We start from the raw sequence: 13,208 nt of genomic DNA on the forward strand, positions 1-13,208 counted from the left end.
ATGCCCATTTTATACGATTTGTGTTTTTATAACAGAAATTAGGTAATTGTATGAAATGATGATGTAGACACGTGGGCGGAAGTGAGTACGTCATCACAACACAGAGACAAGAGGAGGAAAAGCAGCCCGTCCGTAGATGTGACACGCTTACAGATCCGTGGAAAACACCCCCGCCAGCAGGAAACCATGATCCGGATCCAGCAGCGTGTTTAAGCCGCTCCAAACGCACCGTGCGCGGGGAGCTCCTCTCGCCTTTTGCCTCCTCTCCACCTGTCCGTCCGTCCGCCCTCCTGCCGCCGCAGCACCGACACCACCATGGTGGAGCAGTCGGACCGAGCCCCGCTGCTGGACTGGGAGGAGATCCCACCGCCCGACCCGAACCACCAGGCGGCCCAGCCACCGCCGCCGCCCGAGGAGGAGAAAGGCAGCACCGAGGCGGAGAGAAGTTCCCAGCCGGCCGGGAGGCGCTTACCGCTGGGCGCCGCCGTCGCCACCGCCGTCACCTACAGCCCGACGCGGAACCTGACAGCTGTCGTTGTCAGCCGGGACAGAAGCCTTCAGCCGGCCGAGCTCCCCGGGTTCGGGTTCGGGCTCGGCTGGGATCGCCCCGAGCTGTTCGGTACGGATCGGAACCGGCCCTTCCCCTGCATCACAGCGAGGGATCAGTGGGAGGAAAAGGATCAGATAGTGGCCGTGTTTGTGGTTACTTTCGGCACGAGATCAGGTAAGAATTCATGCACGCGCTGAAAATGATCAGCATGTCTTCTGATCCCTTAACCAGTTCTACTGACCAGATGAAAAGGACTTCATGTTTTTATTAATTTTATTATTATTATAAATCAGACACCACTGATCTGTGTGGGCTTCCCATAGACATGCACTAAAATAGACAATAATGAAAAGAATTGAATGTGTTTATGCGGGTACCCCAGGGTTCTGGTTCGGGGCCAATCCTGGTCTCCTTCTTGGGCAGATTATTATTATTATTATTATTATTAGTGTTGAGTCTTTTTAAAGCAACTGAAGATGTTTTTTTATTCAGACAAGCTTTTAAATGGAGGCTTTTCTTTTTCTTTTAGTCTCTGATTTTTACATTTGTACTGTTTTTATTGTATTTTATTGGGTTGGACTTTGTGATTTATATCTATGCAAGATTCTATATAAATATACTATTACTGACTAAAAATGTACACTTTTTATGTCAAAGATTTATTATAGCCCATTCAGGAATCTGATGCCAATAGTTGGCTTGTTCACAAAATTAATTTATCATTTTTAAAATTCTACAAAATGTTGAACTTGTCTCTACAGTTACAGTATGAAAAACTGTCATAAAATCAGTAGTTAAACATTACGAGACTCATCTGTTCCCTGGGTTAATATTTACTCACAGTTGATGAGTCAGGCCTTTCCTTGACCTTTTCCAGCTGTGACAGTTTTGAGGAAGAAGCCAGGATGAAAGTAGTTGAAATCTAGGAAGTAATTTCATTTATTTAAACACTCTGTGTGTGTGTGTGAATCACAGGAAATATGGTAGAGTGGTGTCTGCCTCATGACATCAACCTTGACGGGGTTGAATTTAAGTCGATGGCCAGCGGCTCCCATCGGATCACCAGTGACTTTATGTACGTAATCTACAGAACTCCACCTCTGTCAGAAAACTGTCTGTTTGTTAAAGCCACGGCTAAGTGACCTCATCAAAGCCCAAAAAGGCTTTTACTCCTGATGTTGCTTGAGATTTCGCATGTCATTTACAAGATTTGAACAAAACAGCTCTAAGTGTGTCCCTTCCCAGCATAAGACGATCCCAGTTTAAAACTCTGGCATGAAAGGCAGCGGGTGATCTGTAGCTTCAAGGAATGCTCGATCTTTAACTCTCGTTGCTTTGCCCCTGGATAGATATTTCCGTAAAGGCAGTTACTTCGGCCTGGCCTGTTTTGCCAACATGCCCGTTGAGAGCGAGCTGGAGAGAGGAGCGAGGATGAAGTCTGTGGGAATTCTGTCTCCTTCCTACACTCTGCTTTACCGCTACATGCACTTCCTGGAGAACCAAGTCAGGTAAGGCCTGCTGCTGTTTGTCTCTGAAGCCTTTATGTTTTTATTTCATTTATTTTTTTAACCCAGCCTGTTTGCATTCTCTGTTTATTTCTCACCCAACTTTCTTCACAGGTTTTTCTTTATGCGCCAACCTCCTATCCATGTTTCTTTGTTTCAGATGTTCTCATCAATTAAACATGAACCCCGAATTCCACTTAGTTGCAGTTTTTGTCACAAGAACCCATTGACATGCAGCTTTTCTGTGGAGTGTGAACACAAAGCTGGAAGAAACTTTGACAGCGTCTTTTCTTCTCTTTTCTGCAACACTGCTCCTCTTATTCAGTTCTTTTACAACAACTTGACTCTCACTGATGGTGTCTACGTATAAAACAGCCACACTTTTAAGAACACAAACACCGGCGAATCTGCCTACGTCTCAGGAGTTTTGTTGTCTAGTTTAAAGTTTACAAGTGGTTTGACTTTCTGTGCAGTTAACAGCAAACAGATGCCTCAATAATGAACTAATTTTGTTAATTACTGACCAAACAGAAAATTAGGATTAAAATTAGTTATGTGTATTTCTGACACAATAGTCCTCACACTCTATCACTCAGTTTGATGACAGCTGTGAGTTACTAACCCGAGGCTAAAATAAAATGAGTTATGAGTCACTTTAACGCTGACTAAGGCTGAATGCACAACACAGACTCTGACTGATGAGTGGACAGGTCGACTGAGCACGAAGCCAAGGGCCTCAAAGATAATCTGTTTTCCAGAAACACGCAGAAAACAACCAAACTGAGAAGCAAAATGGAATAAAATGAAGAGATGTAAAATGATTCACAGACAAATTAACAATAAAGTAAAAGCAAAACAACTAAGATAAATGTTACATGATTAGCATAGGACACCAAATGTCCTAAATGAGAGACATAAAAACCTTCCAGAAGGTGACAAATGTCCAACATATGTGAGACATAGCTCAAACTAAATGCCAAATTACTACAAATTGAGAGAAATAGAAGACAAAAACACATGGAAACATACAAAAGGACCACAAAAGACTATAGAAAGATTCACAATGTCCAAAATAAACTTAACAAGAACTCCATTAACGACCCACAAAAGCCACAGAATGCTACAAATCAATCAGGGACTCAACAAAACAGTTATTGGGCCACAGATCCAATCCATCCATGTGTTATCATCTTCTTATTTCAGTGTTAAACAATTAAAGTAAATTCAAAAAAGACTAATGTAAAATGACTCCAAAATGATCAATATATGAAACAAAATTAGATTGGAGCTAAATTAAAGCAAAAAACCAACAAACAAACAGTTACATTAAGATTACACCAGTGAGTAAATAAACTGAAATTAAAATGTGATACGAAACAAACAGTGCTGCAAAACAATCAAAATGACGTAAAACAAGCAAAACTGGATAAAAAAACTTGATTAATTATATAGAATGACTTCAAAGAGTAATTTGTCCTGCACCTGCAGTTTATGTGGCATCTGCAAAAAGTCTCTTTTAGTTTAAGTGGAGCTTGTTTTTCCCATCTGTACCCAGGAGCCTGGTGTTTTAGTCTCTCCGCGCACAGATTGATTTTCTCTGCAAATAGAAATTAGGCAGATCATTTCAGATGCAAGATTTGGTTCTTTAGGTTGACGTGAGCTGTGAGCAGATTGCTTCTCTCCGGAAAAATAATTTAGAGAGGTGATAAATATGCATAAAATGAATAAAAGGCCTACATTATTAAAGCGAGCCTAATCTGTTTTATCATTCAGATCCAGCAGACATGAATGAGTCACACCTGATTATGTTGTTTTGATTTCCTGATTGGTTTTAGACATCAGCTGCAGAATCCAGGCCAGTATTCTCCCCTGGAGGCCTTTTACGAGGACAAGAAGGCTGTTCTCCCCCCGATGGGAAACGGTTTGGTCACATCGTGCCCGACGTGGAGTGTCGCCGCCATAAACCGCTGCATGCATCCAGAGATGAAGGTCTGAAAACACCAGAACACACTCTCATATCACTGAAGATGCCCCTTCACGAGCCTCACGGAGCAGCCTTCTTCCCTGCAGATCACCCATCCAGCTGGCTGCATGTCGCAGTTCATCCAGTTCTTTGGGGAGCAGATAATGGTGCTGTGGAAGTTTGTGCTGCTTCGGAAACGTCTCCTCATCTTCTCTCCTCCACCTATAGGTGTGGTGTGCTACAGGGGTGAGCAGCTCGAGCTTCTACACACACTTTCTCTCATTTCTGTCAGGTTTTTATTCTCTTCATATTTTAGGATTCAGCTGAACAAAATTGAAATCTGCACATGTGGCGCTTTGTGATGTATACCTTTTGGATATGTTTTATTTATCATTTTCTTCTGTCCCATCAGTGTATTGCTGTTGCTGCCTGGCTAATGTTTCCATACCAGGAATCGGAGTCTCTGTGCCGGAATTAAGGCCTTTTTTCTACATCAACATAGCTGACATCAGCGCCCTGGAAACAGAGCTGTCCTATGTGGCCTGTAAGAGGTTTTCCTTCACCGCCAGTGGCTAACGGCTGTTTTCTCAACAGAAAATGATCATTCATACATATGAGAATGTGTTCTCGTTTGATTCAAGGCACCACAGAGAAGATCTTTGAGGATAAGAAGGAGCTGTACGACGTTTACATCGACAACCAGAATGTGAAGACTCACAGAAGCCATTTGCAGCAGCTGCTCAGACTGAACGCAGCAGATAAGGAGAAGTACAGGAAGCTGAGTGAGCAGAGGTACTGCTCTACATCTTTGGTTTTTAAGCATTTTGAGTAAATAAGTACTGGTGTGTATTCATTAACTCATTTATTGTTATATTGTGGTGTGTAGTTTAATTCATTTTAAACAATGAATATATTCTTAGCTGAGATATTTTTTTTAACTTTATGAAAATGTAGCTTTTGTGATTCTGAATAAATTATGCTGTGAAATTAAGTTGGCTAATTGCAAAATACAGGCCTGTGTGGTTATTCTGTTTCAAGGGAAATCAAATTTCTTTTGCTTAGTTTTATAAAATAAATTTTTTAAATTTTTTTTATTTTTAGGCAAATGCTGCTGTACTCTCAGGAGGTGGATGAAGACTGCACATCAAATGAAGAGGATCTTTTCATCCTGTGAGTCCTTGACAGGTGGTTTTGTTTCAGCTGCCAGCGTGTTTGAGTCATCCTCTGACAGAACTCTGTGATTTATCTGCCCATGACCAAACTGGGATTTACTTATTTAATTGTACTGATGCTTTCGTTTCCTTTGCTGTTTTTAGGTTCTTCATGGAGCTGAACAATCGCATCTTTCAGACCCTGTCGGAGGTGGCGGCGAGCGCTGATCCCACCCTGACGGCTGATCATGTCAGGGCCATGGGGCTGGACCCCCAGGGTGACCGCTCCTTCCTGCTCGACCTCTTGGACGTGTACGGCCTTGATGTCGCGCTCGTCATAGACAACCTCTGCTGCTCCTGAGCTCAGACCTCTGGGGAAACGCGGATGCCAGTGGATTATTTGTACTTGTGAGGCCCACAAACATTCAGACAGAAAACACTGAAAACACTGCCTCTATCGTGGAACTTTATCTGTCTTCCAGTGTTCTCATGCTGGGTGTCTCTTTTCCTCGTTGTGTGTCTCCTCTGGCCTGTGAAGACGGACCACTGTGGGCGATGTGAACACCTAACATGGCAGACTGGGTCACAGCGGCTGATCGACGCCTGGATATCAGAGCAGCTGATGACAGCTGCTGTGTTTTGATGTTTTTGTGTTTTTCTGTAATTCTGGCTCCGACACTGGCTAAAACGTCTTCACAACCAGATGACTGATTGTTCCTTGTTGCACTCGTGACGACACAGAAGTCCCTGACGCTCTCGGACTCCTGCAGCTTGGGCGAAGAACAGAGTCGGATCTGAAAAAGTTTAACTAGCTTCTGTTAGAAATGAAACACTCATTTTTGAGTTCTGAGACCTTGTACTTAGATGTTTTCTTTTTCTGGTGAATCTACTTCTAGAAATTGTAAAATGAAAGTAATTTTTTTTTTCTTCTTATTTTTTGCTTTTCAAAATGGACCCTGCAGCAGGAGAATTGGAAGTTTCATCTTTTTCCTCCATAAATTAAAGGCCTAGCATTCCTCGAAGGAATGCATCTCGCCCGCTGCCTTTCATGTCAGAGTTTTAATGTTATCTGCAATCTAATACAGTACACATTGTGAATGACTCTCAGCTACTACCACACCAAATTTTAGCTCAGTACCTGTAAAATTGACTGAATTACAGCCATTTTTGCCTTTTTTTTAAGGTCGTTTGGCTGTGGTGTCCTTCATGAATTGGATTGGGTCCAAAAATGAATCAGTTGTAAATGTGCCTCCAATGATTATTTCCTAAAAGTTTCAATAAAATCCTTTATCCATTGCTTTATTAGATATTTTACTAACAAAGTTGACTCTATATAGTTAATCGCAACCATTTTGCACAGTTTATTAGCTCTCAGAGTATGTGTTTTGGGATCAGTCTCAGCCACCACCAAGCCAAATTTTAGCTAAATATCTCTGAAACTGTTTCTGGTAAATCCTTTTTTCATTGGTCAGTTGGCTATGGCAGCCATCTTGAATCGAGCTGACTCTGAAAGTTAAATAGTTGTACAGGTACATCATGATTGCTCTTTGCAAGTTTCATCAAAATTTGTCTTTGTGGTTCATGAGATATGTTGGTCACACACACACACACACATACAGTTCGCCTTTCAGCTGCGGGTGATAATAAATATTACAAATATATACTGTTGCTTTCACCTCTGTAAATGAGAGGTGAGAGGAAAAAAAAGCACCCTGGGTGATCTACCCTCCTGTTATAATTAGGAGGGGTAATTATGATGAAGCTAGATGGAAAGAAAATCCTAGTTGTTATAAATACTTTCAGCTTTATGCACTTTGAACACAGGACATGTCTGCTCGTGTCTGTTTGTCAGAGAAAGCGATCGATGTGCTCAAATGAATTTTTTATGTCATTGCTTCTCTTTTTTTTTTTTTAACTAGTCGATGATATTTCCGTGACTGTGTACCACTTATTATGAGCGCTGCACCATGTCCACCACTGGATTGTTCTCATGCACATATCAGGCTTAACTGTTTTATACACGGTTTCTGAATTATAGTTCCAACTAACTGCAGAGTGGAGATGAGCTGAAAAGATAAAGATGTTTGTAGCTTATCGACACACGATGATCCTCTCTCCTTGTCTTGTGGATAAAGATTTCTTTTTATACATATATATATTTATTGGGTGATCTGTTGTCGTCCTGCTGATAGCTGAGAAAAAAGCTTTAACTTCTCTTTGGTCAGATTCATTGAAAGGACTGTTCCAGCTGAGAGGTTCTCTCAGACCTTTTATCACCGTCTCATTGAGGCCGTCTTTGGGCCAAAATGTGTCCTTTGAATGCTGCTGGCAGGGTGCTGTTAGTTCACATCAGACTTTCACTCACAGAGATGATTTGTTCCATGTTGGAACACACAAGGCCAATTTTTTTTTGTTTGTTTGTTTTTGTCAAATCTCAATTTCTCGTTCTCCAAGTATTTTTTAAATCTTTTTTTATTATTCATTTGTAGATTTACAGTTTACAGATATCAGAATCATATTCTAATTATGCTGTTGTGGGGGTAAATCTGATTCTGGTGTGGGGACTTTTTTTTTTATAACTTGATCTGTTTTTGGACACGACCCTCTGAGGTGTTTTCTGGGTTACTTAAAAGAAAACAAAAAGACTAAAATGCACTGTTATGTATGAAAGAAAGGGGCAGTTAAGCTTTATTTTTATTATGGGGCCTTAAAATGTGACATTTTTGAATCTATAGCAAAATAATTTGTCTATCTTTTTGTATGTTGACATTATCGGCTGAAAAATTGTGTTTGCACTTTTGAGTAATCTCAATGTGTGTTGACTCTGCTTTCTCTTAATTTCCCTGTTTGCTTTACAAGTGTATGTTTAGTGTAACAAGGAATGTACACGGCACGCACACCACTGTATAAAATGCCTTCTTTGTGGAAATGTTCACAGATGTGTACCAGCATCAGCTAAGGATTACTGTACAGTCTGAATGTCAGCCGCAGCGACGTGCTGCACACACAGCAACACATCGGAGTCGTGTAACTGTTCTTTTTTTGATCGTATTAAAAGTCAAGAGTAATCACAGATTGTAAGTCTCCACCTCTACCTACGTGACTCACTGTAAGAGGCGTCAGTTATGTACACAAAACCCAGCATGAGCAACAGTCGGTTCAACTGTACTGCCTTTGTAAAACAATAAAATACTGATACTGTTCAAATGTTATCTCACCTGCTCAACAGTTGTCCTCCCTCCCCTACAGCGTTCTGCTGCACTGAAACAAGTGTCCACACTTCAGGTAATCTGATAGCTAATATCTGCTCTAAGATGGACAAAAAAACAACAATTTGTAGATAAGTCAGTTCAGTTTGTCATTCCCTGTAAAGCGACTTATACCATACACAGAACAGTACATTCATTTTTCATGTTGAATAAAAATGCATTATTTAGTTCAACTGAGTTTATTTTTATGGCACCAATTCACAACAGAAGTCATCTCAGGGCACTACACACACACACACACACACACACAAAGTCCAAACCATAAATCCAGTACAGTGTATCCAATAACACTCACATCCAGTACGTTATGAGATGCCAGTTAGTAAATTGTCTAAGTAAGCCAGCAGATGGCGTTGCATCTTCACTTCCTTGCAATCCTCCATCCTGAGCAGGACGGAGGTGACAGTGGAAAGGAATGACTCCCCTTTAACAGGAAGAAACCTGCAGCAGAACCAGAACCAGAACCAGAACCAGAACCAGGCTCAGGATGAGCAGCCATCTGCCTCAATCTGATGGGGGCTGAGGGGACAGGAAACAGACAGACAGCAAGTGGTTCAGGTGTCGTTTCTATGGGGGAAATAACTGTAAATACAAACATGGGGAGCAGAGAGAGGAAATGTGGTCAGTTTGTCCTCCTGCAGTCTAAGCCTATAGCAGAATATCTGAGGGATAGCTGAAACCAAGCCTAACTATAGGATTTATCAAAAAGGAAAATCTTCAAAGTAAACAGGCTGTCAGCCTCACAGACAGAAACTGGAAGTTGGTTCCACAAGACAGGAGCCTGAGAACTGACAGCTCTGCCTCTCGTTCCACTTATGGAAACTCTAGGAACCACAAGTAACCCTGCAGATAGAGAGCAAAGTGGTATATTTGGTCCATTCTGAATTTTTCGACTGTATTCAGCAGTTGTCTTGATATGTGGAGAAGAAAGGCAAACCACATCTATGGTATTAAGGAAACATTTTATACATTTTATGAATTGACCCTTTTTGAATTTGAATCTGACTTGGACTTATTTTTATTGGATAGTGCCTGACCTTTGTCATGCACTGGTGCTACAGAAACAAACTGAATTAAATATAACAAATATAACAGTATAACCCAAGGGGACTTTCAACAGGACAGACATACTGTATTTGTTTTATTAAACACCTTTACACACCATGAGAGTTGTGAATAATTCAGTAAACTCAATATATCTCTATGAAACATCAAGATTGGTTAAAAAAAATCAATAAGCCTTGGTCCTTTTATATTAAGGCATGTAATCTGCTTTGAGCTGGTTAAAATAACTCCAACTTATTATTTTAGGTTTACATTTTGCAAAGAAACAGCTTTTATAATCATTTAAAAGTCATGGATCAGAAAATCTGTTTTCAAAGTTCCTTCTGGATTTGATGACATGAAGTTTCTTTAGTTGGTTTTAGTTTTAGTCCTTTTTCTGATTCTGTTTTCTCATCACTGTGGTTGTGAGAGGAGCTGCTCTCTGCGCTCCGCACTGATGAAGAAGCGTAGTTTCCTTGGCAACAGTCTTATCTCTACAGGCATGGCCTCATACTCCTCGTTGTCAATATTGTAGAAGCCAGAGGCACCCTGCAGGAGCGACAGAAAAATGACATGTTACGAGACAAAAACTGAGATTTAATAAGAAACTGAAACAAAACTGCTCCGACTTGCTCGAGCATGATGTAGTAAGTTTAAATCTTCAATCATTTTAATTATTTCTCACCTCGAGCAGCTTTACTTGACAAACACTAGCTTCCAGTTTTGTGGAATTTTCTGTGAATACTGTCGGATCCTTTTGTTTTTTATTTCTAGGATAAAAAACATTTACAGAAATAACTCTTATTACAAGTAAAAACAATCATTTAATAGATTTTTTTATGCTTTTATGTGTTCTGAATGGCAGAAAGACAAGTGAAGATCGCAGGTACTGACCCGACACTGACGAACTCGCCCACAGTGAAGTCGTTCGGCTCGGCACAGATCATCAAAGAGTCATTTACACGCTACAAATTCAAACAAAAGAGGCACAAAAATTAGAGATACAAGAAGGTAGATGAGGCCTAATGTGGGTATCATGGTTTAAGAGAAGCTGGTAGATTTTAAAGATCCATTAATTTTCCCACTGACCCGCTCCACTGGGTTTTTGTTGTGAGTTTGGACGTAGAGCTCTACTGTCGACAGCTGCTGCTCTTCCCACTTCTCTGGCTCTTCCACTTTTAGAGGCTCTGAGCAAAAACAGACCCAAAAAAACAAACAAAAACAAGGCTCGGTGTGTTGTTATGCTGCGGTCCTGAGATTTAGATCCAATATTTGTCCGTTTACTTTCAACTGGAGGGTTCCAGTAGTTCTTCAGTCTGCGGACGATGCGGTAGATCAGGTTAGGCCTGGGGGGCTTCTGGGAGGGCAGGTCAGGAGGCCGAAGAGTGGGAGCTAAACAAGAAACAGAAACGTCTCGGACCACAGGCCATTCCTAAAATATATGTTTAAAATTAATACAACAGCATGAGATATAAATACATTAGCATTTAATAAATTATGAGGTTTATGGTTTACAGTGAAACATAAAACACAACACAATCCAGTTTACATTCCTTCATTTTTATGTTTCATTTAAAAACATACCATGCACATTTGTCAGAATACAAAATAAAGATTTGTAGCAGGGGAAATAAATATTGAAAATTGCAATATTAAAAAAAAAACATTACTTTCCAAAAGTGAAACTAATGAGATGCCTTTCCAAAGTGAAATTTATTCTGACACATTGTTGTTCATCCAGAATCTTTGAGAACAAACAGACTTTACCCTCAGAGTGTGGAACCAGTGTGCTGCGCTGGTCTTCAATGGTCCAAGGTACCAGTATCTGTTTGGACAAAATAATAATGTAAATTTGTTATGTTTCTGATGTATTATGGAGTCAGTGAGACCTTCTGGGTAATTTTACTTGCTAATTTTTGCAGCCACATCTCTGAAAGCTCCCCAACGCAATCCGATCAGAGCAAAGACTGGCTGCTCTTTCTCCCCCTGCAAAAACAAACATATATTAAAAGAAAAAAAAAGGAAATTGTGGCCAAGTGTTATTATAAAATCTTTTACTGCACTGTTAAGTCAAAGCAATATTCTTTATTGATCGTTTCATTTGTTTTATAAAACAAAAAATGCATTGAACAAACTGTAATGGAAGCAGTAGAGTTTATTGGTTTTGTGAAGAAGAGAAATCTGCATCAAACTGAAGTTTCTTACTTTGATTTGTAGCACATCCAGAGGTACAGTGTCTCCTTTCAAAATGGACACCGTGGCTGATGTAATGTTTCTAAAAATATCACAGAATGTAAAAATGATCAAACTAGATGCATATATGGATTATATAAAATAAAAGCTTGTTTCTGACATGTTACTTACTTCACCTTGTTGTCACTGAGCAGATGAAGACTTGGACTCAGGGAATTATTTGCACCCAGTGGAATGAATCCAATCGGTGTATTACTGAAGGTCTCCTGTTGTCAGAAAATGCACTTGTACCTAATTTTCCATTTTGCAGTTGCTGCTAATTGGTATATAGCGTGATAATGACAGATGAAATTAGCAAAATGATATTACTTGATCTGGCCTCCGCAGCAAACCTGTGATGACCTCCTGCAAAGTGCCGTCCCCTCCCGCTACGATCAACATGTCTGTTTGTTCCATAAGCTCAATCAGCTTTTTTGCCTGCCCTTCATAGTCAGTCTGTGGAGGAAAGTGCAACAAATAACACAATCTCGTGTTTAGTAACTCATTCCAAAGCTACTGAAATTGAATACGTAATGACAAACAAACGTTGTTGATACCTTGACTACTGTAATCTCCACTCCAGCCAGGTGTAAAATAGGAGCAGCATTCTTTTCAAATAAGTTGTTGGCTTTCCTGACAAAATTTAAATTGGGAAAGTAGATTATTTTATGAAAGATGGATATGTGAGTCACTTGTGTCTAGCTTGTTTTTCTTGTCTTCTTACCCTCTGGAAGCTGCAGGGTTCAAGATAACAGTTGCTTTTTTCAGCCGGTCCTGTGGCGCTATCAACTGACGTCCAAATTCCTAACGAGGCAATAATGATGAGTTCATTAAAGTAAAGAACACGTTATAATTGTATTATCATGAGATTATTAAAAGAAAAAAAAGTAATATTTTACCCTGGCCAACTGACAAGCTTCTCTGCGCACAATATTGTCACTAATAAAACACAATTTGCAACATTTAGGGTAAAGAAATAAACATAACAACATACAGTGAAAATCTAAAAGCTCAGGAACCCACCAGTGTTTACCATACAGCCAATACCCCCCGTAGGACAGGACGCACACAGCAAATGTAGATTTCTTCCAGTGATTCCGAAGAGTCCGAAACACTTTTACAACCCGAGCCATGGTTACAATACTATAAAACTGTCTATTTTTAGTGATGTCCTACATTTACAATGGTACGTACGACAGAAAGTCACGAATAACAGATTTTTACTGAAGCGGTCACAGCTTCATTGCTGCATGGATATAGTGGTGCAACATTAAAACAGTACCGACCAAAACAAGGCGGAACAAATGTTGGACCGTCTGATATGTAAACATATTCTAACACATCATAAGTATTGTTTGAACTAAATTAACATGTAATATTATTTCACAGATAATTTAACAGAGTTCTAAGTGAATCTAAATAATTTCTTCAGTTAAATTGTACATGCTTCAGGACGCACACAGAACTACAATTCCTACTACAATTCAAACTACA

General features: G+C 40.1%; 2 protein-coding genes across 3 annotated transcripts; one reads left to right on the forward strand and one right to left on the reverse strand.

Annotated features, from left to right (window-relative positions):
- Positions 1 to 104: 104 nt before the first annotated feature.
- Positions 105 to 8,571, forward strand: dennd11 (DENN domain containing 11). Of its 2 annotated transcripts, XM_017419077.3 has the most exons (10): positions 105 to 724; positions 1,526 to 1,625; positions 1,900 to 2,058; positions 3,891 to 4,044; positions 4,126 to 4,264; positions 4,431 to 4,562; positions 4,660 to 4,810; positions 5,120 to 5,188; positions 5,335 to 5,577; positions 5,708 to 8,571. In XM_017419077.3, the coding sequence occupies exons 1-9, from the start codon at positions 316 to 318 to the stop codon at positions 5,528 to 5,530; spliced, it is 1,509 nt and encodes a 502-aa protein (XP_017274566.1). In that variant the 5' UTR covers positions 105 to 315; the 3' UTR covers positions 5,531 to 5,577; positions 5,708 to 8,571. The 2 variants fall into 2 exon arrangements, with proteins under 2 accessions (XP_017274566.1, XP_017274565.1); XM_017419076.3 differs by having other exon boundaries at positions 5,335 to 8,569.
- A 973-nt stretch (positions 8,572 to 9,544) lies between these two features.
- agk (acylglycerol kinase) lies at positions 9,545 to 13,001 on the reverse strand. The gene is made up of 14 exons (XM_017418902.3): positions 12,738 to 13,001; positions 12,614 to 12,653; positions 12,439 to 12,518; positions 12,272 to 12,347; positions 12,045 to 12,170; positions 11,847 to 11,941; positions 11,688 to 11,757; positions 11,389 to 11,468; positions 11,250 to 11,307; positions 10,767 to 10,914; positions 10,572 to 10,669; positions 10,377 to 10,447; positions 10,168 to 10,252; positions 9,545 to 10,031 (listed from the first exon to the last, which is right to left on the reverse strand). The coding sequence occupies exons 1-14, from the start codon at positions 12,845 to 12,847 to the stop codon at positions 9,897 to 9,899; spliced, it is 1,272 nt and encodes a 423-aa protein (XP_017274391.1). The 5' UTR covers positions 12,848 to 13,001; the 3' UTR covers positions 9,545 to 9,896.
- Between the last annotated feature and the right edge of the window lie 207 nt (positions 13,002 to 13,208).

The sequence above is a fragment of the Kryptolebias marmoratus genome, linkage group LG11 (assembly GCF_001649575.2).
Source record: "Kryptolebias marmoratus isolate JLee-2015 linkage group LG11, ASM164957v2, whole genome shotgun sequence".
Classification (NCBI taxonomy): domain Eukaryota; kingdom Metazoa; phylum Chordata; class Actinopteri; order Cyprinodontiformes; family Rivulidae; genus Kryptolebias; species Kryptolebias marmoratus.